This window comes from Phyllostomus hastatus, unplaced genomic scaffold, assembly GCF_019186645.2.
Source record: "Phyllostomus hastatus isolate PE091 unplaced genomic scaffold, TTU_PhHast_1.1 phas_scaffold_78, whole genome shotgun sequence".
NCBI classification, from domain to species: domain Eukaryota; kingdom Metazoa; phylum Chordata; class Mammalia; order Chiroptera; family Phyllostomidae; genus Phyllostomus; species Phyllostomus hastatus.
Window position 1 is genome coordinate 110,818,224 of NW_025334041.1, and position 25,348 is coordinate 110,843,571.

Sequence of the window (25,348 nt, forward strand, 5' to 3'; positions counted from 1 at the left end):
AAACAGGATCTCTGGCCATGGAATAGCATTTAGTCAGGAGTTTAATTCTCAAGATACCAGAGCCTTAAAGTAAATCCATCTAGAAGAAATCCAATGATATGTAACCATTAGGAAGCAATTTAAGTAGTATGCTCATATAACTGATGCTATAAAATAATTAAAAACTAGACAATTGAGGAAAGGCTACTTGTATAGGTGAATATCTAGATGGTCATGTTCCAATATTTTTTAGTCAATAGACACTCAAAACTTCTTTGGGAATTTAGTAAATATGCAATCTTACCATAGGCAAAAGGATTGAAAGGTTAGAAATGTATGAAGCAGTTAACCATAAGTAGTTTGCTTGACTATTGTTTGATTAGATTTATTTTATCCCGAACAGGTTTGATGAGATCTTGTTCCTCAGGAGCCAGCAGGCATTAGAGAATATTAATGGACAGAGGGTGTGGTACCTTAGGGTATTAGGTAAGTATTGCTGAAGCAACACTCCAAAGTGGTATTGCTGAAGTGGCCATCACCTGCTTGATTAAAGCTTTTGTAAATGCCTAATAGACAATTTACTGAGAACAGAAAATTAATCCTCCATCCCCACATGCTTTCTTGGACAGGTATTAAGAGCTGACATTGGTGTCCACATAGACTAGATGTATTGCTCGCAATCTGTGTCTTAAGCACCGTGGGGCTTTGGGTAGGTAAAGAGCTTCCAGATCATCACGTGTTTACATTTCTGGTGCAGGAATGGGATTTATCCACCCCCTCCACCCTCCACCACCTCTCCTTTGCAAGGTTGCACGACAGCTTACACAGTCCCCACCCGAGTCTTTGAAAATCCAGACGTCTCCTGGTGAGGAGGTCAATCATTGCCCTGCCTGCCTCCCACGCCCTCTACACGGGCTGGCTGGCGGCCGCTCTGCGTGTTTTAGCTCCCAGAGCTTCCCATGCCCAACCCGCTCCACTCGCCTCTCTGCCAGCGCTCGTGGCTTGTCCTCTTTTGCACCCAGGCAGGCCAACTCCAAGGACCCCAATGTCTGTATCGGAGCACGCACTGCTCACTTTTCTCAGGGCGACCTCTTCCCAGCAATCCCAATAAATCTGTAGCACTCGTTTGTGTTCTCTGTGTACCTCCTTAAGTCTGAGACACTGGCTGTCTTGTAAATTAAAACTACACTACCTGTTTAGGATTGGGAACTGATCTGGACTTGTCAAACTTTGTCATTAGGGGAATCAGAAGTGCACAAGAGCTACTTTTAGCCTGTTCTTCCCGCAGTCCTTCGAGGCAGGAAAACCTTTTAGGCTTTCCGCAAGTCCGCACAAGAGAAAGACGCGGCCGCTTGGCCGAGTGCTGCCCGGCTGCCCACTTCGGCCCACAGGCGCGGAGGCGGAGCGCGCACGGGCCGCGCGCGGGGCCGAGGAGCGCTCCCTCCGGGATCGCGGCTGCGCAGTCGGGCGGGAGCCGGGAAAAGGGGGAGGAGGGTGGAGGAGCCGGAGTAAGGGGAGGGGGAGGAGCGGCGAAGGCGGAAGCCATGTTGGAGTTTCACCCGGAGCGAGGGGCTGCGAGCGTTCTCCTCTCCCTGTGGGTGTGACCGGGGTTCGGCATCGCGGCTGCGGGGGGCGGGACGGTTAGCCCGGTCGGCGTCGTCCGCGGCGGCGGCGGCGGCGGCGTGAGCGGAGCGGCGGCTGCAGCGTGGAGCCAGGCGATTGTGACCTCCAGGGGAGCCGGGGGCCGGCCGCGGCTCCCACTCTCCGTGTGGCCCCCTGAGCGCCCCCCCTCCCCTGCCCGGGAGGGAGGCGGGGGGCACCTGGGGCCCGCCATGAACCCCGGCTTCGATCTGTCCCGCCGGAACCCGCAGGAGGACTTCGAGCTGATTCAGCGCATCGGCAGCGGCACCTACGGCGATGTCTACAAGGTAAAGACCAGGGGCCGCGCGCCGCCGAGGCCCCGGGGTCCCGACTCGCTGCGGGCAGGGCCGGGGGTGCGGCAGAGCCCCGGTGTCGGTGTCCGCGCTGCCTCTCCGCGGGAGGCGCTGGCGCCCGGGAGCCGTGGGGGAGGAGGAGCGGGCGCTCCGGGCTTCGCTGCCTTGGAGCGAACAAAGGGCCGAATGCTTAACCCCGAGACCTCCTAGTCTTTACCTGAGCCCTGCCCTGGACGTGCGTTTCCCGGGAGGGCTGAACGCGTGCCGGCGGCTCTGCTCTCTGGTAGCGCAGAAAGGGGCTGGGCGTTTGTTGCATTGGCGGGGTCAGTGCGACGAACCAAACAGCAGGGGTTTGGCGTGTGTCAAACCTGCGTGCCTCAGACGGACCTTGCGTTATCCGCTGTTGGTTGGGTACTTCTTCCCACCAGGCCCCTTTGTAGTTATTACACTGGGCAATCTCCATCGACAGCCGCTCGATTTTTAGCCTTTAACATTCGCATACTCGTTTCTTTCAATTTTCTAAGTAATGACTTTCTTTCGTAAAAGCGATCTAGTTAGCATGATTTTTTTTTTAGAAGAGAGAAACTGTTTTCTCCAAATTCAACTGGACTTTGATGTCTTATTAAAACTGTTTTTTTTTCAGTGACCCATATGTTTGTTTGTTTGTTTGTTTGTTTGTTTTTACCTGAATTGAGTACTTCGGAAAGGTGCTGGTTGAACAAGGTTAGAATTCAAAGCGGGGGCTTTAAAAGTAGTACAGCATTCCTCTTGTAAAGGGTCCACTTCTAAATGTGGGAGATAAATCACTCTTCCCTGGCCAGCTCAACTCTTGGCCTCGCAGAGACTGCCAAGAAGAGAGGAGGATAGTGCCAAATGTGGTAGCAGTCTTGATTTAGTTGTGTATCTTCTTACTAGTAACTGAAGTGGAACAACTCCTGTTTCACGTAACACCTGAGGATGCACAACACTTATTTTGACTTTGGAAAGTTTCGTCTTAACTTTATTTTGTCCATGGTTAAGCTGTAGGTTTTTACTTTTACTCTAGTGTCATGCATATTCTTAGATATTTAATATGGTACAGCCAGTATTCGGCATTAGTTTTGTTTTGTGGATGATTGCTTTCCACCATCACTTTTCCCCACAGACAGGTATATAGTGCATACCTGCTATATAAGGTACTGGGCATCAAAGCACTTGGGTTGTAGCAGTAAAAGACATGTTCCCACTTGGAGTTTATATTTTTTTGGACAATAACAGCATTAAACAACATTTAAGTAATTATTTCATTGCAGTCTTATTTTGTGCTGCAGAGAAGAGAGGATTAGAATTAGAGTTATGAGAGCATTTAACAGGATGACCTGATCTCCTTTGGGGAGTCAGAAGCAGTGGGGAGAGATGAATTACACCAGATAGAGCACACTTGGTGTAGGCTCTGAGGCAGGAGGTAAGTAAGGATCTGCAAGAATGCCTGGATGGCTGGAGCAACTAGAGAGGGAAGATGGCCCTAGATCATCATGTAGGTCTCCTAATCTTGTAAGGAGGTGGGACTCCTCCTTAGGACAGTGGACAGTAAAATTAAGTTTGGGTTTTTAAAAGATCTACCCACTGCAGTATGGGTGGTGGAGATTGGAGGGGGAAGAGCATTTAGGAAGCCATTGCAAAAGTTCAGGTAAAAATAACCATTGTTGTGTTTTGGAATTGGTGGTAAAATTGAAGTGAATGCATCAAGTAGCTTACCAGCTGGTCTTGGGAGTTTAGTTATATTAGATGAAAAGTTAACTGAAACTTTGATAACATATACACCTTAGGTGGCGATATATACAGTAAGTTCTTTTTCAGCTCTTTACAAGAATAATTGGCCATGTATTTACTATATTTAGAAAAAACAGCTGGTAGTTAAGCCATGTGATTAAATGAAATTAAGGTCTGTAATTTCCTAAGGACATCTAAGTACAGTACAGATATAAATTGATTAATCTTGTCATCTTTTTAAAGTAATAATAAAAGTTAACGTTTACAGAGTGTTTATTACTTGACAGGCACTACTCTAAGATTTTTTCATGTATTAACTTAATGGGTTGGCCAAAAAGTCTGTTTAGTTTTTTTTTTTCTGTAAAATTAAAGACATTTTTCATTTTTACCAATAACTATTGATTGGGATATTTTGATTATGTCGGCTATCTCCCATATAGTGTAATGTTGATTATTCTCAATTAACGTCTCGATTTGATCGCTATCAACCTCAACTGGTCTACCCAACCCCGGGGGCATCATCCGCCAAGAAATCTCTAGCACAAAACTTTGGAAACCAATTTTGACATGTTCCATCAGTTACAGCACCTTCTCCATACACTACATGAATCTTTTTTTGCATTTCAGCTTTGTTTTTACCTCTCTTGAAATATAAAGCATATATGCCAAAAATGTTGCATATTTCTTCTGTCTTCAATATTAAAATGGCTACATAATGTACATGTACATATCACAATACAGTCTAAAAAAATTATTTCAAATGAAGTTCAAGACAACTAAGCGCTGTTAGAGCCATCTTATAGAAAAACAAACTTTTTGGCCAACCCAATACTTAATCCTCACAACAGCCCTGTGAAATAGACACTGTTATTGACTCTATTTTGCAGCTGAAGAAACTGAGGCACAGGGAGGCTACAGTAACTTGCTGAAGTTGGTAGGTGGCAAAGCCGTAATTCGAACCAGTTAGCTTTCTGAACCAATAGTTAGTACTGCTTTTCTAAAGATAGGATATTGGCAGGCGATGTGTTATAACTGAATTTCCAGTGGAGAAACTGAGGCACATATTTAGTTCAGTGTTTCATTTGCAGCCACACTCTGAGTTACAGTGGATCTTTAAGTGGTATTTGGGTTACCTAACTCCTGCTGTGCAGCCAGGCCTCCCTGTTTTTGTAGTCTGCCAAGTGGACATCACCTAATAGGTGCTTGATCCCTGTCTGCCATGTCCAACACTAGGGATCCAAAGCAGAAAACTCCATGTGGTTTTTGGCATTAGACCCCCTGCTTGCTAAATAATTGTCTGTTATCATATTTATGTTGTAAAGATGACATTTTTGTATTTGTTTTGCAGTTTTAGACATTTCTTATTTATACAAATTGTGTTGATTAGAGAAGAGTGCATTGAAGTGTGTGTTTTAAATATGATTTGTCAGCATGTAGGTGCTGAAAAAGCAATGATCAGATTAAGGAAATAAGTTAGAGATCTAACTATTTAAAGTCATTCTTAGAAGGTTGGTGTTTCAAGGGATTTTTATTTTGAAAACTGTCCTCCCCCAGTGTAGGAATAAGCTGATTATATTTCAGGTGGCATGGTGTAGTTGACAAGCATTGAACTAGGGAGTAGAAGATCTGGAAGTTATTAGCTATGTGGCCTTATAAAATCATTTAGCCTTTCAGAGCTGTTTTGTTGTGAAGGTGTTAACCATCATATGCCCTTTTGCTTATGGTGTTAAATGGATGACCTGATTTTTACTCAACAAATAAATTTTTATTTTTTCTAGGCCAAAAAAATGCAAATATGTATTTCCTCTGCACTGTCTTCAAGTACATGGAAATACAGGGGTTTTTTTTTAGAAGTTATTCTTTTAAATGTTCTGTATCTGTGGGCTTTATCTGTCAGTCAGATGAAGTATCTGTAGCAAGGATTACCTACGGACCTAAGTAAGGGTTGAGGAGAGAGAGCTTTGTCATTGGTCTTCAGGAGGCCTGTGAAGCCCTCTGAAATTAATAGGCTTGATGTTGTATGTATGTACATTTTCCCAAAGAGATGACTTAATAGCATTCATTACATTCTCAAAAAGGCCGATGATCCCCCAAGAGAAAAGAATGAATGATCTGTAGGTTTGTCATTTGAAAGAATTTTCTTGGAGAAATTAGGTAGTTTTATTTTTTTAACCAGGTCACATTATCAACATTTATCAACATTAATATTAATGATTTTCACATGCATTTATGCTGTTTTTTTCTCACAAAATGTTTCAGTTTAATTTGTATCATTCCTGCCCTTAGAGTCTTCATGTCCTGATGTTCTTATAGATTTACTGCTAGAAAGAAGCAGAAGATACTAACGCTGGAGATAGGGTAAGGCAAAGGATGTTTCGAAGGACCATCTTAATGTTTCTCAAGAAGTATTTTACCTAGTCTTCTGGCTTTAATCCTATCCCGGTGAACCACTCCCAGATGTCTCCAGCCTGTGCTTTCTCCTGAGCCCTAGCCCATTGTCTCCAGCTGACCTCTTCACAGACCACAAGTGTGTGCCTTTTCTCATTCCCCCTTTTGTCAGCAGCCTCAATATTAAAAATTTGTTGATAGGCTTGAAGCTTTGGGATCATCTTTTAGTTGCAGACTGAACTTCGTAGGCATTTTTCAACAGTGAGGCTGGCATACTCCAGGGAAAGCAGTACTGTGAGAATACAGGGGTGGGCCAAAGGAGGTTTACAGTTGCATTGTGACATTCTTTTGAGTTAATAACCAGCATGTCTTTTCTGTATGAACAACTGTAAACCTATTGGATTGGACAAAAAGTCCATTTAGTTTCTTCCATAAAATAAAGGACACATTTTTCATTTTCACCAGTAACTTTTTTGATTTGAATATTTTGAGTATGTAGGCTATCTCCTGCTATTGGCTTCTAGTGGGTAGAGGCCAGGGGTGCTGCTAAACATCTTCCAGTGAATAAGACAGCCCCACAGCAAAGAATTACTTGGCCAAAATATCAGTAGTACCAAGAAACTTCACAAACTACTTTTGACACATTGCATCAGTCACAGCACCTTCTTGCATATACTGCACAAACCTTTTTTTGCGTTTCAGTTGCGTCTTTACTTTTCTTGAAATAATAAAACATAATATGCTGAAAATGTTGCATGTTTTTTTCCATCTTCAATACTAAAATGGCTGCATAAAAATTCACAAATTTGGTCTTTTTTTTTTAATGCATTGCTGGTACGACAGTTGTCACAATGCAATCTAACAAAATTGTTATGAATGAAGTTAAAAACAACTAAGCATGGCCATCATGTGGGAAAAACTCAACGAACTTTTTGGGCAACCTAGTACTTTTGCACACCTCTGTATTAAAGGCAGAAGTCTTGTGGTCAAGAAACCTATTCAACTTTGCTTAACCCATCAAACTCCAAACTTACTTGACTATGGGATTCTTCTTATCTTTCATACTTATTGCTTGTCCTTAGAACTAATGCCTTGTAGAACATGCTTTGGAAATGTTGATATATATTTCATCTATGTATGTTTGGAGGCCGTTTCCTCTGAATCAGAGCTAAGTGTTGCTAAACTCCAAAGTAGTATTCACTTGGTAGTCCATGTAAACAGACTTGGAGGCCGAAAGCTGATAGAACAGTTGAAGTAGGGCTGTGAAACCAGAAAATTCATTTGTATGTTTAAGTTTTTGTGAATCATATATTGTCTTATTTGTAACTGCATCTTTCAAGGTGTTCTGATAATATCATCAAACACTAGTTCTTAGACTAGAGTTTTATAACAACCTTTCTAGAAAACTCAGTTCTGAAACCTCACCTCTGGTGAGGGAAATGAAGACCTGAAGCATTTGGAAAAGAGCAGCTGAAGAAAAAGAAAACCCAGTTATTTGGGGTTATGCTTATTTTTACTTCCATGGAAGCCAAAGTCTAGAGGAAATGGTCCTAAGCTTTGGAAAAATTGTTTGAATATTTAAGGTAAATTAAGGTAGAATTTCTCAATATCAATAGTTATTTGTGATGAAAAGTGATAATGGAACAGACTGTGCGATAATTTCTCTGTAGTGCTTTTAAAAAACTTCCAGGTTATGTGATTTTGATATTGATTTGATTCCCTGAAGGAGGTACTTAAACCTCCAAGATTTGATCTGTGTACATACATACGTACTTATGAAAGAAAATTGAATGCATTATTTTGTATTGAGAATAAATAGTTGGTAGGTCTCTCTTGAGAACACACTGAACAACCAGACTACATTGAATAGTTTATATGAAAGGAAATGTGTTGGGGACTATGGTTGGAGCAACAAGGCTTCGTACTAAGAATTTACAGGCACATAAAATATGTACCTACTTTTAGCTATTATAGTTTGACGTTAAAACTTCGTTGATTTCCTCTTTTTTGGCATTTTAAATCTCTTACTATTTGAAAGTTTATCTAAATGAACAACTTCTAGCATAGCAAGTTTATTACCGAGTTCTGGAGTCAGACTGCCTAGTTTCACCACCCAACCAGCCAGTTACTTAATCCTTCTCCTTATGCCTCAGTTTCCTCTGCTGTAAAATGAAAATGCTTAGGAAAGTGCTTAGGACAGTGCCTGGCACATAATACTCAGTAATTATTAGTTGTTGTCAGTATCTAGTATCATTTTTTATTGTATGTTTCTTCTGCTACTGTCCTCCTAATCTACTCTGCTTCTCATGCTTCTGCTTTCAGGATGTTTGCACTTGCTATCAATGCCTGAATTCTCCCCTCACCCAATATTTGTGTGATTTGCTTCTTCATTTCCCTCAGGTCCCAGCGCAGTGTGCGTATTTACTTAGAATGAGAAAAGGTTTCCCAACAAAATGTCTGTAATTCTTTTCTTTTGAGGTCTTTTTAGACATTTAATCAGAAATGCTCTCATAAAATGTGTCCTGTTAATCTGGCTGCCTCTCCCTACCTACAATATTCTGTCCCAGTAACTTTTAAAACTCACAGAGGCCCGAGCAAGTGAGGAGGGCTCTGCTCCTTACTCTTCCTAATTTTCAATATGGTATGCATTACCCTGTATTTATTTGTTCATTGCCTTTCTCAGCAGTAGAATGTGAATGCAGGAATCCCATGGTTTTTTGTTCTACTGTACTGCTAGAAACTATAAAAGAATGCCTGATACATGTTATAATCTCAGTAGGTATTTGTGGAATGAATAAATGAACTAACATGAGGAAAAAACTTGAGCCACATGAATTTAGAGGAAGGAGATCCTTGTTCTGGGTGGGAGAAATCACTGCAAGTTTTATAGAGGAGGTAGCATACAAGTCTTGTAAAATATTTATATATAAAACACCTGGAAGAAAACTACATCAAAATACTAAGGGTATTCTATTATTTTAATCATTTTTTGTTCTGGAAGATGCCACGCTTCAGAATTTTAGCTTCCTTGACCAGAGATTATAGGTTTGGGTTCCTATAATGTATGGCCTACCTTAGTCCTTAAACTCTGTGGAAGAATTTTAGATTTGAACATAAATTTATGTATGTTCAAGTAAGACATTTATTTCATTGGTTTAAACTCTTCTCAGAAATTTGAGATGGTGAGAAAGTTCTCTCTGTATAAATAAGTCTTAAAGTATTGACAGTGGTTAGAGGTTTTCCAAGATTCAGATTTCTCTTTGAAATGACTAAATATTCCACTTGCAACAAATACTGTTGTTGTTGTTGTTGTTGTTGCTTTCATTGAAATGACAGATTCATTTAGTTCATTGTCAAGGAAATATCAAATATCTAAGCATGAATAATCACAGTTTGTCAGTAAAAATGGTGTTCTGTGGAAAAGTAGCTAGTTCAGTTTGCAGCTCACAGTCACACGTGCTGTTCCTGGAGATACCATTGCACTTTGGTATGCCTCAGTTCAAGTAAAATATCAACGTGACATACATTCAGGGGTCAAGATCTAATAAAATTAATGATGCGTGTGCTTCAGCAAGGGCATTCTTAAGTGAAAATGGCTTTTCTTTTTCCCCTGTGAGCACATAGTAAAGACTACAGCAACTGCTAGTGCATCGTGTAGTTGCTGCCTTGGTCTGTGCTAAGGCACTAGTAGTTGGGCCATCATTGCTTTTGTACTATTAGTGCAAGTATCAACACAGCAAAAGGCAGGGAATGACATTTTAGTGTTACTGTTAAAATAATTTTGACCTTTCAGACCCTTAAAAGGTAATTTCAAGGTCCCCAGGAATTGTGCTAGATTTCATGGAGTAAGCTAAGGGTGAGGTAAGTGGTGATGGCCGGACAAGACAAATACAAGTAAGGAATGGAAAAGGGGTAAACAGATGAGAAGCATCTTAGAGAAAAATTTCCCAGAGCTTTGTAGAGTAATACGGAATACAGAATAGTGATTCAAAGAGGACTTCACAATTTTAAACCTGATTGAGGAGCACATAAGAGACACTTGATAAATATTTGTTCAAATAAATTGTCGGAGAATGATTTCAGTTAAAAAGACAGTAAAATTGAGAAGGGGGAACCTATGGTGAAGTTTGGATGTTTTATTAGAAAAGAAAGAGGTACCTGTGAAATTTCTTTTCATTTTCTTGCTATGGTTACTCTAAAGAAACCCTAGAAACCCTAATAATAACTTTTTTTGCTTTCCGTGGAAAACAGCATTTCTTTAGCAGTGTCTTTAGAACTAATAGAAACTGGTAAGGGTCAGTACCTTTCTCTAGCTCCTGCTGAGGGATTACCAAGATGTGCAAACATGCCCTGTTGAAGAGTCCTACAGGTTTGGAGGGTAATCGATATAAGGCATCAGTGTGGGACAGTAGAATATGGGCTAGGTATTTTTATTCTGGCATAAACTTTTAGAATGTTTCTTGTTTTATTCTGATTATGATGTATATACATTTTTAAGAAAGAATAATGAGACAGCTGGAAGTTCATTAAGTATAGTCTGGAGGATGGATGTACTTACTGTCTGTGGCGTTGTTTTCTGGAGTCAATGGAATGGTTGGCACAGAGTCCTTATCACAAGTGATTCAGAAGGACAGTGACATCTTTGCAGTCTGTTGTTGAATTTGACCCTACTCCTTCCTTCTAGAACCATATGTTTTTATCGTTAGTGTGTCCCTCAGTATTTATTGAGCATCTATGTTGAGCTTTGTACCATGGCTGATACAGAAAATGTCTTTCCTTTCTTCGAGGAGGTAGCAGACTAATCCTCTGGGGGATAGGTAGGTATGATGTAGGGTGGACTCTCAATCCTCAGTCTGATATTTTGCACTGTCTGGAAGATGGTGCAGTAGTTCAAGAGTGAGTGGTAATGATATGAATTAGACTAATGACAGGGGAAGTTTGGGGTACAGATGGCCTGGAGAGATGGGAAAACTAAGTGAGGCAAGATATGGAATTAGATTTTGGACAGGTTGATTGAGATAATATATTTGAATAGAAAGGTATCGCCCCATTTCTCTCCTCCCCACCCTGCCCTCCGCCCCCCCAGGGTAGGGGACTAGCAGAGTCATACATAAAATTAAAAAAGGAAGAGCGCACATGAGGACAAGACTTCTTCAATGATGGGAGCCAAGAGAAGGGACATCTTTTGCCCTGAATTTTCAAAGGAAGAGAAGTTCTTATCCAACTTCCTCCTCACTTTACTATCCAAGGAATTCAGGGAATTCGAGGGTCAGGGTTTTTCAGTCTTCCTTGTCAGGTATGATATGACACTGAATTAATGAAATACGATATAAAAGACCTGTGCTGCAAGTACACATGTATGTGAGAGTTACGGTCTTTAGAAAAAGGTTTCGTGTTACAAGTTACTGAATATTTTCTAGTTGAAACAGGTAAGAATAATGGAGTAAATAGAGACAGAATTTACCTACAACTGTTGTTATCAGAGTTTCTTTCAATGTGTGTGCATCATTTTTGGACTTGAGTTTTCCTTTCATTGCCTCAGTAATAGGCACTTATTCCACTGTCCCTACACACTCCCCTCCATCCACGTCACTCTTAGGAGGTGACAGAGTTGGCGGACATAAGGAAGTGTTGGAGGTGCTGAGTGATAGGATTCCAGGTGGACAATATCATTGCAAAAACTCGTTCATCTTTCCCTTCTGCATTCCTTGCACATCTGTCCTCACCCCATCCTCCACCACCCTTTTCCCTTCAATACAAGCTCAAACCCCAAACCTTCAAAGAGCCCTGAGTAGAGACTATAAAGCCTATCGTAGAAACAGGCCCCACAGAGTTATGTTTACTTTTTTAACTGTCATTCAGCTTGAACAGTAATAAGTTAGTCATTGTCATTTTTATTTCATAGTCATTATGTTGACATTTTTCTTTTAGGGGTCTCATGTTTCTGGTTAGTGCTGTGACGTTGATTCACTAACACTACTGGAGTCTGCTGGTCATATAAAATGCTTTGGTTTGGAATGTTGAGATTATTTTTTCTTCAGTAAACTGTGGTTACATGAGGTTTGACAAACTTTTTTTCTTTCAAAAACCAAAATTGAAGGTTTCTGTTAATTACTGGGCAGAGTTGCTATTTTTACAGTAGGTTTGTATTGTTTGTGTTGAGATTTCTTTAGCTGTTTTTATCATGCTGTAATGCAGTATTTGAATTAAAATTTGAAGGATATTTCTATAACAATACTACTTTTAGAAGAAGTGATCATATGAAAGGTCTGAAATTTAAATCAGGATATGTTTTATAAGATTTTTAGACAAAGTATTTTTTAAATATAATTTAACTTACTTTGGTGGGCTTTATAGTGAATTAAAGTCTGAAAAGTAACCTTAATGGGATCTAATATTTTTGGACGTTGTTTGCAGAAATTACTCACTTACCTGATAGGATCAGCTGTGTTGGGGGACAAATTTTTGTTTATCTGACCAAAATTTAAACTCATCTTTTAAAATTTATAACATTCAAAAATATTTAAATTGTTTATTACTTGATCCTTTAGTTAAGATTTTTTAAACATAAACTTAATTTTAGAATAGTTTTAGACTTAGGAAGTGTCACAAAGATAGCATAGAGTTTCTTCATATTCCTCACCAGGTTTCTCCTTTTGTTAATATCTTACATTACCGTGGTAGGTTCATCACAACTGAGGAACCCACACTGGTGCATCACCATTAAGTAAACTCCACAGTTTACTTGGATTTTGCTAGTATTTCCTTAATGTCTCTCTTCTGTCCCACAGTCCCAACCAGTAAGTACCACATTAAATTTAGTCATGATGTCTCTTCAAGTAGAATTTTCTGATCTCTGAAAGTTTAACAGACTTGCTGTTTTTGATGACAGTTTTGGGGAGTGCTGACCAGGTACTTTGTAGTGTTTCTCAGTTCAGTTTTACCTGATGTTTTTCTCGTGGTTAGACTGTTAAGTATTTGGGGGAGGATAAAGAACACATGCTATTAACATGGCTTATCACTGGTGATATTGACCTTGATCACCTGGCTGTAGTAATATTTTCTAGGTTTCCGCATTGTAAAGTTACTATTCTCCACATTTTCATGTTGTACCCTCTGAAAGCAAATCACTAAACACAACCTCACACTTAGGGGGTGAAGAGTTAAGCTTCATCTTTTTGAAGGAGGGAGTAGCTATTCAAATTGCTTGGAATTCTTCTGTATGGATATTTGTATTTTTGCCTTTGCATTACTTGATATTTAGTGTGGGTTTTGGATATTTGCTTTATACTTTGGTTATAAACCAATATTCAAATTGTTCCAGGTTAGTCATTGAGATCTCCTTTGGGTTGTCTCCTGTGTCCTTTTAATATGTCCTCATTATTCTGTTTTTAATACTTGTTTGCTTTCTGACAATATAAGGTATTTCAGGCTCGTCATATATGTTTGTCCCCCAGCTTTATAATCAACCATTTTTCCAAGGATGCCAGGCTCCTTTTATTGGAGAATAGTATAAAGAATCAAGATACGGGCTCTGGGTGTGTTTGTTGTTACTGATGTGTCATTACCTCTAGGCCCTGTCAATAGATGGAGCTGGGAAATATATGTACGTGTTACTAACCCATGTGTATATACACATCTATAGTTATTTCTATACTTACCTATCTGTATACATTTTAAGCTAAACATGAGTTTATACCGAAGTCTCTGAATCAAATCCAGCAACACATGGTTCATTCTAGTCTTCTCCCACTGTCCATCTGTAGCCAGCCTCTTTCTCCAACTGCGGGAATCCTGGCTTCCACTCTCTGCCCCCATCTATTTTGTATGTGTTTGGCCTCATTATACTTGCACAGCTTTTTAGGAATTGTCACAATTCTATTTTCCAAGTTTTCGATCCAGACTGCTCTTTAACTTGATTGTTTACCTCTTTGAATTAATAATTAACACCGTGTGCTAATAGTTATTCTGTGAACTTCTACATGTAATAACCAATTTTAGTCTTGATCCATGCTATGATGCAGGAACTTTCTCTCTATTTTACAGGTGAGAACAGAAGGGCACAGAGAGTTTTATTGATTTGCCCAGGGGTGCTCAGATAAGAAATGGCAGAGCAGCAGTTGAACCCAGTCTGCCTGCCCGTGGAGTCCACACATTTGGCTACACTGCCAAAAGTAGGTGTGTGAAAACATGAAGCTAAACATCTGTCATGTTGGCTTCTAATTTTTAAAAAAGTATTACTTTTTTGCCAAGGAAGGAGGGTTGGAAGTGATTCAGTGGTACCAGAAAAGTCCACAAAGTATCGCCTTGAATGTGAGAGGGGACAGTGGTTAGAAAAGGGTAAATTTCCTTAAAAAGGCAAACATGCGGAAATGGAACTGTAAGGAGAGGGTTGCCTTCTTCTGGTTAGTTGGGGAGATTGTGCTTGTAAGGAAAGTAGTTTATGCTTTTGCAAATGTTCTGGAATAAAACATGGACAGCTTTTTTTTCCCACTCCTAAACCATCCCTCCATATTTGCCAGATTATTTTTTCCTTCTGTAGAAGCATGTGGTTCTCACCCCCTTCACATATGTCTCTTGCACAGAGGATAAAGGACTGGGTCAGAATTTCAGTTAGCAAAGGCATTTAGCTGGCAGCTGATCAAATCAAGAACTAAATCAGTTGAAGGATTTCTTTTTAACATGCAGAAACATCTACCTGTAATCTAATCTGTTTCACCAGAGGCTTTTTAGCATTTGGTTTCATTGGTCAGTGTACATAGAAAAGCTTAGTTATTCTGGAGCTTTGTTTTCAAACACTGCATCACTTCCCACTCCTCCACTCTGGTATCTGTCTTAAATTTTTTAACAGCTTTAATGAGATATAATTCAAATACCATACAACTCGCCCCTTTAGAATGCAGTTCAATGAGTTGTACAATCAGTCTGACTTAAATTTGAGGCTTAAAATCAGAGACAAGATGGTGATAGATGGAATTTATTCATCTGAATATTGATTTATAATTCTGTTTTATATTAACTGCTATTATTGCAAACTAAGGGTGCCTTTTATTGCCTAACATTAACTTGCAAGGATTGGAGAGACATAAAAAAACATTTGAAACAATCAGAATGTGGTTTGTGTGTTTAGACCTCAGTGCAATAATGCACACCAGTGGCTTATTTTTACCGACTCCATTTTCCTTTCTCCCCTTTAACTGGCTATTCCTTTGCTCCCACTCAGTTTTAAAGGCATTTAACCCCATAAAACTGTTTCAACTAAGTCATAATTAAGCTGAAGTGAGATTGTATTTATTACTTTTCTAGCAATAAATGCAAAGGGGAAAAAGATTTTTTGTGTCTGCTGAAAATTTTCATTTCTTTAGTTGTAGAGCATGTTAAATTTCTCCTGTTGCTCAAGCAAAGTCAGGTTAGCTACATAGAAAACCTGAAGAAAACTTGAATCATCAGTTTCAATGCTTGTTCAGCTTGTCTGTATGCTTTTAAAATGATGACCATACATTTGGAATTTCTTGAGAACCTTAACTTTTAAAAAGCACTTCAATTCCTAGAAGGAATTTACAAGTTGTAATTTCACTGCAAACAAAATCTGGTTGTGAACCATGCATACCCAAGTTGCACCTGGCTCATAGAATTTCTTATAGCCTCTTGAAATTCTTAGTTGTTCTAAAATTGTTGGTGACAGTTATGATTCTCTGTAAGTCTGGTGGATTAATTTTGGGTAAATGAATTACCATTTATATAATGAATTATTTACACAATAGTTGCTTTTCATACAAATTCAAAGTAATAGATTGGTACACACTTTTAAAAGAATTGAGGCATAATAGGTGGGGTAGGAAATATCAATCTGTAAGCAAGTGGAAGTGGGATATTGGGTCAATTTCTCAAAAAACATTACCGAAATGTTTTCTTTTCTTTTTCTTAATCTTTACCTGAGAATATGTGTATTGATTTTAAAGAGGGAGGAAAGGAGGGAGGTAGTGGGGGGAGGAGAGAGAAACACTGATTGGTTGCCTGCTGTACGTACCCCCACCAGGGATGGAAGCCGCAACCTAGGTATGTGCCCTGATTGGGAATTCAACCCACAACCTTTTGGTGCATGAGATGATGCTCCACCCAACTGATCCACCTGACCATACTGAAACATTTTTTAAAGAGAATTTATTTTTCTGAAAAATTTGATTAACACTATTATAATTTGAGGTGTTTTTGAGTTGCTATTTGTTTCTAATTTCCCCAGAATGGGATTAAAAACTGTTTAAAAGGAGACTTTAAGAAATCTGAAATTCCCCCGCACTAGGATTTGTCAGGAGATACTAACTTTTAGGTTAAGAGCAGGATTTTGCTTTTTCCTCTGCGCTTAGGGAACAGTGATCTTTGGACAAGATTGGCACCTCTTTGCTTCTTGTGTTTGTTTTTGATAGAGAGTTTGGTGGGTATGTTTCTGGTTCTCAGGCTTGGCTATTTCTTTGTAGATGTTGTTTGTGGTAAAAGTATCAAGACTGACAGAAACAAAATCATCAGCAGAATATTTTAATGATTACACTGAGAATAACATTTAGCTAGCAGATATGCCTTGAGCTACTCTTCGTTTATGGTCAGCTTGGGAAAGTGTAATTAGAATCTGAATTACTGTGTGTGCTGTTACCCCCACGAGTGGCAGAGGATCCTAGGTGTCTTGCACTCCAAGAATCCTCCGAGTAGCACTCCAAGTAGCTCTGAGAAAGACAATTGTGAACAGACTCCATTATCTGGTGACATACTATGCCTCTACCTGGTCTTGCCTTCCCTGTGACTTTTTCTGATTGTGTTCTCGTCCACTTTGTCCCTGTTCCTGGAATGTGCACCTCCACCATGTTGGTTGTTCCAAGTGTAGCACATGGATTCTCCCAGTTAGTCCCAGTCTTTGTTAGTGACTGGCTGTGACCTGTTTTTGACTGTCAGTTATTCGTTTCATATATTTTGTGACTGTGTTTCTTTTCACCTGTGCCAGACCACTGACTCTGTATCCAGCCCCTCTGCCAGGCTGCGCTGGCCTGGTCGCCAGCCTCAGCGCCAGAGGATAATGGTGAGGAGAACCTCAGTTCTGCTCCTAGCACTCCCATTAGATGAATGACTGGTTCAGTAACTTAACCACTCAGGGCCACAGTTTTCTCCTCTCATGCTAAGTCCTCTTTAACTACCATTTTCATTATGTTAACATTTGTCTCTTGAAAGCAAATTCTGTTTTTCTTTGCACACTTGTGTTTTGTTTTTTGTTTGTTTGTTTGTTTGTTTGTTTGTTTCCCCCCAAAATCATGTATTGAGATTCTTGGCTGTTAAAATTAAATGACTATAATGGTTTTAAGTAGAGTTTGTTATATTAATGTGTGGGCACCCAACCAAAATTTATATAGATACAGAGCTTTACAAAAAATATTCTGAGGTTTTTTTCAGCATTACCAGTTGCTTTGTCATGATTATATTCCTAATTTTCTAGAACTGTGAAATTCTAAGTTACTGAAGTGGGTGCAGGTTATTGCATCACTACAGGGAACTCTGAATTCTTGATTCTGGCCGGCTATTGGTGTTATATCCTGACAATCCATCTAGCATTTTTCTGCCTCTTGTACTTAACTTAATTCAGTGGCTTGTTCCTGAGCTAGAAATCTGCTTTCTTGTTGTAAGACAGATTAGCAGCCCTCCTCCACTATTCTAGGTTAGATATTTCTCTGATGAAATCAGAAAAACTTAAAGAATATTGAAAAAGAATGTTGTACCTATACACAGCATTTTGTTTCTGCTTTTTAGAGAGTTTTTCAAAATACTTTTAGTAGTATATTTCCACTATTTTTTAGTGCATTATTGGAATTAATACTTAGAAACGATATGCTTAAGCACTTCTGACCCTATTAAAGCAACTTTGTCCCTGAACCACTCTGTCCTTATCTTAGTGATTGTGAATTATACTTCTGTCTTTACACTTATTATAATACTAGGTAAATAGGCATATATACAGACTAACAAAACCAGTGATTGCATGGAGAATCTAGATAATTATTTTTAGTCTGTTTCTACCTAGTGTTAAATTATTGTGTCGTCTTTGGTTTTTAACTGAGTTTATTTCAGTATCTACTATGTTTATTTATTTCTTCTGATTTCTGCTCTCTCTGAGCACTAAATTTTTTTGAAGAAATTCACAAAGAATAAGTGTTTATACCAAAACAGCTAATCTGGTTTCAAATGGATCTTTATTGAGGTTCAAAGATATTACTCATTTTTAACTACCTTTCATATTCCTATATAGTACCTATTTTCAGGCCTTCAGTTTTATTTACTGAAGACGGCATTTGGTTTTAAAAAACATGTATTCAATTAATCACACATGTATCGAGCACTTATTATATATGAGCACTACTCTGCCTGTCTCTAGGTATGAAAATACAAATAAGACAGTCCAGGAGCTTACAGCATCAGCAGAGCAGACAGACATACAAACAAGCATCACAGAGCAATTTATTTTAGCAATATATTTTAAGTTTTGTGGTATAGTATGAATACAGATTCTGAGCATGGCAAGAAAAGTTACAATGTGGAAATTACCTTTAAGGTTTTTTTTTCTTTTTACAAGATGCTTTATGGAGTTGTAATGGATATAAGGTAAATTGTGTATGTTTAAATTTTATGGTTTAATAATTTGGGCATATTCATGGTTTGATTTAAATCTATCATCATGCTATTTGTTTTCTATTTTTCCCATCTGTTCTTTGTTTTCTTTTTCCTCTTTTTCTACATTCTTTTGAATTGAGTATTTTTTATGATTCCATTTTATATCATGCATTGGTTTATTAGCTGCACCTCTGTTATATTTTTAGTGGTTGCTTTAGAACTTTAATTTACCTGTCAACTTTCGATTGATTTTATACCACTTCATACGTAGCATAAGGACCTAACAACAGCATAGTTGCATTTATCCCCCTCTGTCCTTTGTTCTGTTGTTGTCAGATACAGATGGGACAAAAGGAGGTTTACAGTTCTTTTGGAAAATAATGCAATAATTATTTAATAACCCAAGGATAAACTCTGTTTTGCATGCTCAAAACTGTAAGCCTGCTTTTGCCCCATCCTGCATTTTACTTGTACAGTAAGTCTCACAATACACTGTTACTATTTTTGCTGTAATCATTTATCTTTTAAAGAGATTTGAAAATTAAGAAATCTTGTATATTTATTATTTCTGATACCCTTAAGTCCTTCATAGCAATACATGTTTTTGTCAAGTATCATTTCTTATGTTTGAAGGATTTACTTTAGTATGTCTCTGTTAGTGAAGTTTGATGGTGGTGAACTTTTTCTGAGCTTTCGTATGTCTAACAAAGTATTTTGCCTTCATTTTTTAAAGATTTTTTTGGTGTATAATTCAAGGTTGAGTCTTTTGCTATAGTACTTTAAAATGTTGCCTCACTCTATCTAGTTTGCATTGCTTTTAATCAGAAGTCTTTTATTCTTATCTTTGTTCTTCTGTACTAATATGTGGGATTTTTTTTTCTTGCTTTTAGTGGTTTTCCCTTTATAACTGTTTTCAAACATTTGATGAAGATGTGCTTTAATGTTTTCTGCATGTTTCTTGTCTGGGAGATCATCAAGGTTTCTTTTACCTGTGGGTTTATAATTTTTATGAAATTTGTAAAAATTCTGACCATTACTCAAAACTTTTTTTAAAAGATTTTGTTTATTTATTTTTAGAGAGAGGGAAAGGGAAGGAGAAAGAGGGAGAGAAACATCAATGTGTGGTTGCCTCTTGCATGCCTCCCACTGGGGACCTGGCCTGCAACCCAGACATGTGCCCTGACTGGAAATTGAACCAACAACCCCTTGGTTCACAGGCCCATGATCAATCCACTGAGCTATACCAGCCAGGGCTCAAAATTTTTTTGTTTACCTAGTTTTTTTTTGTTTACCTAGTTTACCTAGTTTTTTGTTTACCTGTTTATTAGGCCATTTGAAGTTGTTCTACAGCCAGCTGACACTGTTTCATTTTGCATAGTTTAGATTGGCTAATTTTAAAATTTACTAATCTTTTTATCTGTGGTGTTTAATCTGCTGTTATCCTATCCAGTGTACTTTTTTTTAACTCAGTTACTTTAGTTTTCATCTGTTAATATATGGGTTTTTTAAATATTCCATGTTTCTACTTAACTTGCTTAATCTTTACTTTCATGAACTTATAGAATGTACTTAAAATATTTTGTTATTTTATTGCCCTAATAAAATAATGTATTATTTAATGTCCTTGTGTACTAATTCTGTTTTTGGATTTTTAAAATAAAGATTTTATTATTTTTTAGTGAGGGGTGAGGGGTGAAGGGAGGGAGAAAGAAGGGGAGAAACATCCATGGTTGCCTCTTGCACATCCCCAACCGGGGACCTGGCCTGCAACACATGCATGTGCACTGACAGGGAATCGAACCTGCAGCCTTTTGGTTTGCAGAAGTACACCCAACCCATTGAGCCACACCAGTTTGGGCTCACTAATACTAATGTATTCTTGAGTTTTGTTCTGTGGTACCATGAAGTTATGTTGGAAACAGACCCTTTTGAGGTTTGTTTTTAAACGTAGGTGGGAACAGAACAGCCTGTATTTTAGGGCCAATTTTCCCCAATACTGAGATAGTATCCTAAGTACTCTTACCTATTGCCTCTTAAATTATGAGGTTTTCCACTCTAAGTGGTGGGAATAAGAACTATGCCTTGCCATTAATGAGATTTGGGAATTGTTCTCTCTCCTCCTTTCTGGTAGTTCTGCTTTAAATCTTACGTATTTCTCATACACACGCAGGGATCAATACTGATCTGAAAATTTGAGATGGAAATGGACTGTCTACAGATATCTGAAGGTCTCTTTCTGTGCATTTCTCTCCTTCCTGGTACTCTTTGTTTTATGAATTCTAGCTGCCTTGGTTTCCCCAGGTTCCAGCTTTCTCTCCTCAACTCAGGGAGACCACCAGATTCCATGTGGGTTCCCCGTCCCCACACTGAGGCCTGGAAATTATCTCTGGGCTGGAAGCTGAGGCAGTTGTAGAGCCCTGCAGGATTTTGCTTTTCTGTTTTCAGGGACCATTGTAGTGTGCTACTGGATGTTGTATCTAAAGATAGCTGTTTAATATATTGTTGTTTTTTGTTTTTTTTTTTTTTTTAAGTTTTTCAGGGTAAGGATAAAACTGGCCCTTGTTAACTCTGTCTTGGCCAGGTGCCATACTTTTGAAAGCTAAAAACTACTGTATTTACTCATTAGTTAAAGGGAAAATTATAGCGAAAATTGCACAGTATTTATACAAGTGAAAAATTATTAAAAGTATGTATACAGATAAAGCAGGATTTGCAGTCATAATATACAGCTGTAAATTCATTTATTTAAAAACAAGAAAGAACAAAAAATACAGTGATTAAGCACTTACTCTCCTCCCCCAGAAATTACAAAAAGAACAGAGTAAACTCATAGGCACTAGAAGAGATAAATAATAAGGAGGGGCAGAAATTAAAGAAGAAAAAGAGCTGCTTAATAAAACCTGATGCTGGATATTTGAAAAGCTGTAAAAAAGAAAAACTTCTGCCCTGGCTGGTATGGTTCAGTGGATTGAGTGCTGGCCTGCGAACTGAAAGGTCGCCTGAAAGGTCGCCAGTTCAACTCCCAGTCAGGGCACGTGCTTGGGTTGCAGGCCAATTGGGAGTGTGCGAGAGGCAACCATGTATCTCTTGCTTACACATTGCTGTTTCTTTCTCTCCCTCTCTTTCTCCCTCCCTTCCCCTCTCTCTAAAAAGAGTGAATAAATAAAATCCTTAAAAAAAACCCCTACAAGATCACACAAGAAATAAAAGCGAGGGCATAAGTAATATTTATTATTATTAGGAACAAAAAGCAGATATATAGCACATGTTTAAAAACTCGTTAAGGAAATATTATGAACAACTTGAGATAATAAAAGTTAAAGCCTAGATGTGTGGATTGTAAAAGTCAAGTCAGCCTGGAGGAGTCTGTTTGGCATTTCAGAGGAGAGATGGTGGCTGAACCCTGAGGCACTAGGAGTAGAAACAGAGGTTAAAAGATCCAATAAAAATAATTCTGGACTGGAGAGGTAGAGTGTGGCAGGGAAGGATTGAGGCGTTGGTTTATAGGGCTCTGCTTGGATGGTGGATGTGCTGTGCAGTGGCATTACACCTGGGGAATAGCAGGGTTTGGAGGGGAAGGGCTGAATCTGAGGTATATGGGGGACAGGTGGCATTGTCTGGTTGGTTAAATGGGTCTGGAACTTAAAAGAGATGCTTTAGTAAATTGTCTGCTTGTGTTGCCACAGGAATGGGTTCTTGTTGTTAAACTCACCAACTTGTTTTTCTTTTTTTGTGAGCATGCCTTTAAAAGTTCCCAGAAATATAAAATACCTCTTTTTAATCAGTTTCAACCCTCCCCCATATAAATATTATTTACCCAGCTAGATCTTAGATATGAGAACAAAGATCCCACTTAGAGCAGTCTCTTGTAATAAACACTAAAATGTATGCTTGTAACAGGAGCCGTTAACTTTTTGGCACAGTTTGTATGTAAGTGCTCAGATTTCTCTGAGTGATATGGCTGTGACTTAGGTTCTGTTTCTCTGGAAGTCATTGCCAGGCTTAACCTGGCTCCTGGGCAGCTGGGGCAGCCTTTACTAGAATATAGCCATTTTGTCTTACCTTTTACTCAACTAATTAAGTCCTAAAAATACTTTAAAAACAGGCCACTTCCACTTATTAGTGAGGTGCAAAAGGTAGACTTCTTTCTCTTCTCCCTCTTCCTAAACAGAACTCTCAGCCACCCCAAAGATAGACGTGAGATGGCCTTTCTTTGTTTTATCAGGAAGAATAGGATGTGACAGGTAGATATTGGAAGTGGCCTTTCCTTTTGTGCGTTCGTTCCTTGACTGGGTTGAAGGCTGCTGTTTACCTCCTCCACCTGGCCAGTTTTGGCGTAATCTCAGTCTGACCTGTGTTGAACTGGCTATTACTAAAACCTTTATTATCTACATTGTCAAAAGTATTTACTGTCTGTCACAAGTGTTGCCAATTTTTTATTGACATATAAAATGCCACAATATCTTGAACAAGGTGAACAGTGTGCTTTGTGCTGCATAGTACAACATGCATTTTCAAAGTTCAAGGCATTCTGACAGTTGTGAGGTGATACCTCATTGTGGTTTTAATATACATTTCTCTTTTTTAAAAATATATTTTATTGATTATACTATTACAGTTGTCCCCACTTCCCCATCATTTATTCCCCTCCTGGGAAGCCCTGTACTTCCCTTCCCACCCTTATTCCCCCCACTTAGTTCATGTTCATGGGTCATACATGTAAGTTCTTTGGCTTCTCTATTTCCCATACTATTCTTAACCTCCCCCTATTTTGTACCTATCATTTGTGCTTCTTATTACCTGTACCTTTTCCCCCATTCTCCCCCTCCCCACTGATAACGCTGTATGTGATCTCTATTTCCGTGAATCTGTTCCTTTTCTAGTTGTTTGCTTAGTTTTTGTTTTTTTGTTTTCATTTATTTAGGTTCAGTTGTTGATAGTTTTGAGTTGTCATTTTACTGTTCTTAGTTTTGATCATCTTTTTCTTGGATAAGTCCCTTTAACATTTTATATAATAAGGATTTGGTGATGATGAACTCCTCTAACTTGACCTTATCTGGGAAGCACTTTATCTGCCCTTCCATTCTAAATGATAGCTTTGCTGGATAGAGTAATCTAGGTTGCAGGTCCTTACCTTTCTTTACTTCGAATACTTCTTCCCAACCCCTTCTTGCCTGCAAGATTTCTTTTGAGAAATCAGCTGAGAGACTTATGGGAACTCCTTTGTAGCTGTCTCCTTTTCCCTTGCTGCTTTTAAGATTCTCTCCTTATCTTTAATCTTGGATGATGTATTTATGATGTACCTTAGTGTGTGCTTCCTTGAGTCCAACTTCTTTGGGACTCTCTGAGCTTCCTGCACTTCCTGGAAGTTGATTTCCTTTGCCAGATTAGGGAAGTTCTCCTTCATTGAGTTTTTAAATAAGTTTTCAATTTCTTGCTCTTCCTTTTCTCCTTCTGGCACCCTTATGATTAAGATGTTGGAATGTTTAAAGTTGTCCCCTAGGTTCCAGAGCCTCTTCTCATTTATTTGAATTCTTGTTTCTTCATTCTGTTTCTGTTGAATATTTAGTTCTTCCCTTTGCTCTAAACTGTTCATTTGAGTCCGGTTCCCTTCCCATCACTGTTGATTCCCTGTCCATTTTCCTTTATTTCACTTTTCATAGCCTTTACTTTTTCCTCTATTGCAACCACACTCAACCATTTCTGTGAGCATCCTGATTACCAGTGTTTTGAACTGTGCATCTAATAGGTTGGCTATCTCTTCATCGCTTAGTTCTATTTTTGGAGTTTTGATCTGTTCTTTCATCTGGGCCATATGTCTTTGTCTCGATGCACCTATTACATTTTTAAGGGGTGGAACCTTAGGTATTCGCCAGGGCAGGGCAACCCAGGTCACTGCATTGTGGCACTATCTGTGTGGGAGGGGTCCAAGAGGGAACAATGCCACTTGCTTGGCTCTCAGCTAGCTTTCAGTCATTTCTCCCGCTACCCACAAGCAAATTGGGCCCTTCTGGTATTGATTCTCTCCTGATTGATCCCCTTCTGGTGGGTGGGTTTATATACATTCTAGGACTCTGTGGGTTTCTCTAACAAACTCCTATGAGGCTGGGAGTTTCTCCTGTTGCCACAATCCCCATTGGTTTTTACAGCCAGAGGTTTTGAGCTTAATTTCCCTGCACTGGAACCCTGGGTTGTGCAGTCTGTCTTGCTCCCCAGTTATTCCTCCAGGTTTATTCCCATACAAATGTGGGACCACCCACCCTGCCAGCTGCCACCTGGCCTGATCCACCAGCCGCCTACTTGCCATGAGTAGTTTCTACCCAGGCTGCCCATCTCCACCCCTCCTACTGGTCTGGATGAATATTTTTTCTTTAATTCCTTAGTTGTCTGACTTCCGTACAGTTCAGTTTTCTGGCATTTCTGGTTATTTCTTGTTTTAAAATTTATTGTCCTTCATTTGGTTGTGCAAAGAGGCAAAGTGTATCTATCTACGCCTTGGCTGGAAGTCCTAATTTATATGAAATTCTTGAAAAGACAAAACTACTGGCAAAGTATAAAACAGTGATTGTTAGGGGGCGGGGTAAGGGAGGAATATAACTTTCCAGGGTGTTTTGTGGTGGCGGGACCTCTCTGTTTCCAGATGG

General features: G+C 39.0%; 1 protein-coding gene across 4 annotated transcripts in view; it reads left to right on the forward strand.

Annotated features, from left to right (window-relative positions):
* Positions 1 to 1,473: 1,473 nt before the first annotated feature.
* Positions 1,474 to 25,348, forward strand: part of MAP4K3 (mitogen-activated protein kinase kinase kinase kinase 3) — a 124,734-nt gene continuing 100,859 nt past the window's right edge. For all 4 annotated transcript variants that reach the window (XM_045827407.1, XM_045827408.1, XM_045827409.1 and 1 more), the window contains exon 1: positions 1,474 to 1,907. In XM_045827407.1, coding sequence (XP_045683363.1) covers positions 1,812 to 1,907 — 96 coding nt within the window. In that variant the 5' untranslated portion in view covers positions 1,474 to 1,811. The remainder of the gene's footprint in view (positions 1,908 to 25,348) is intronic.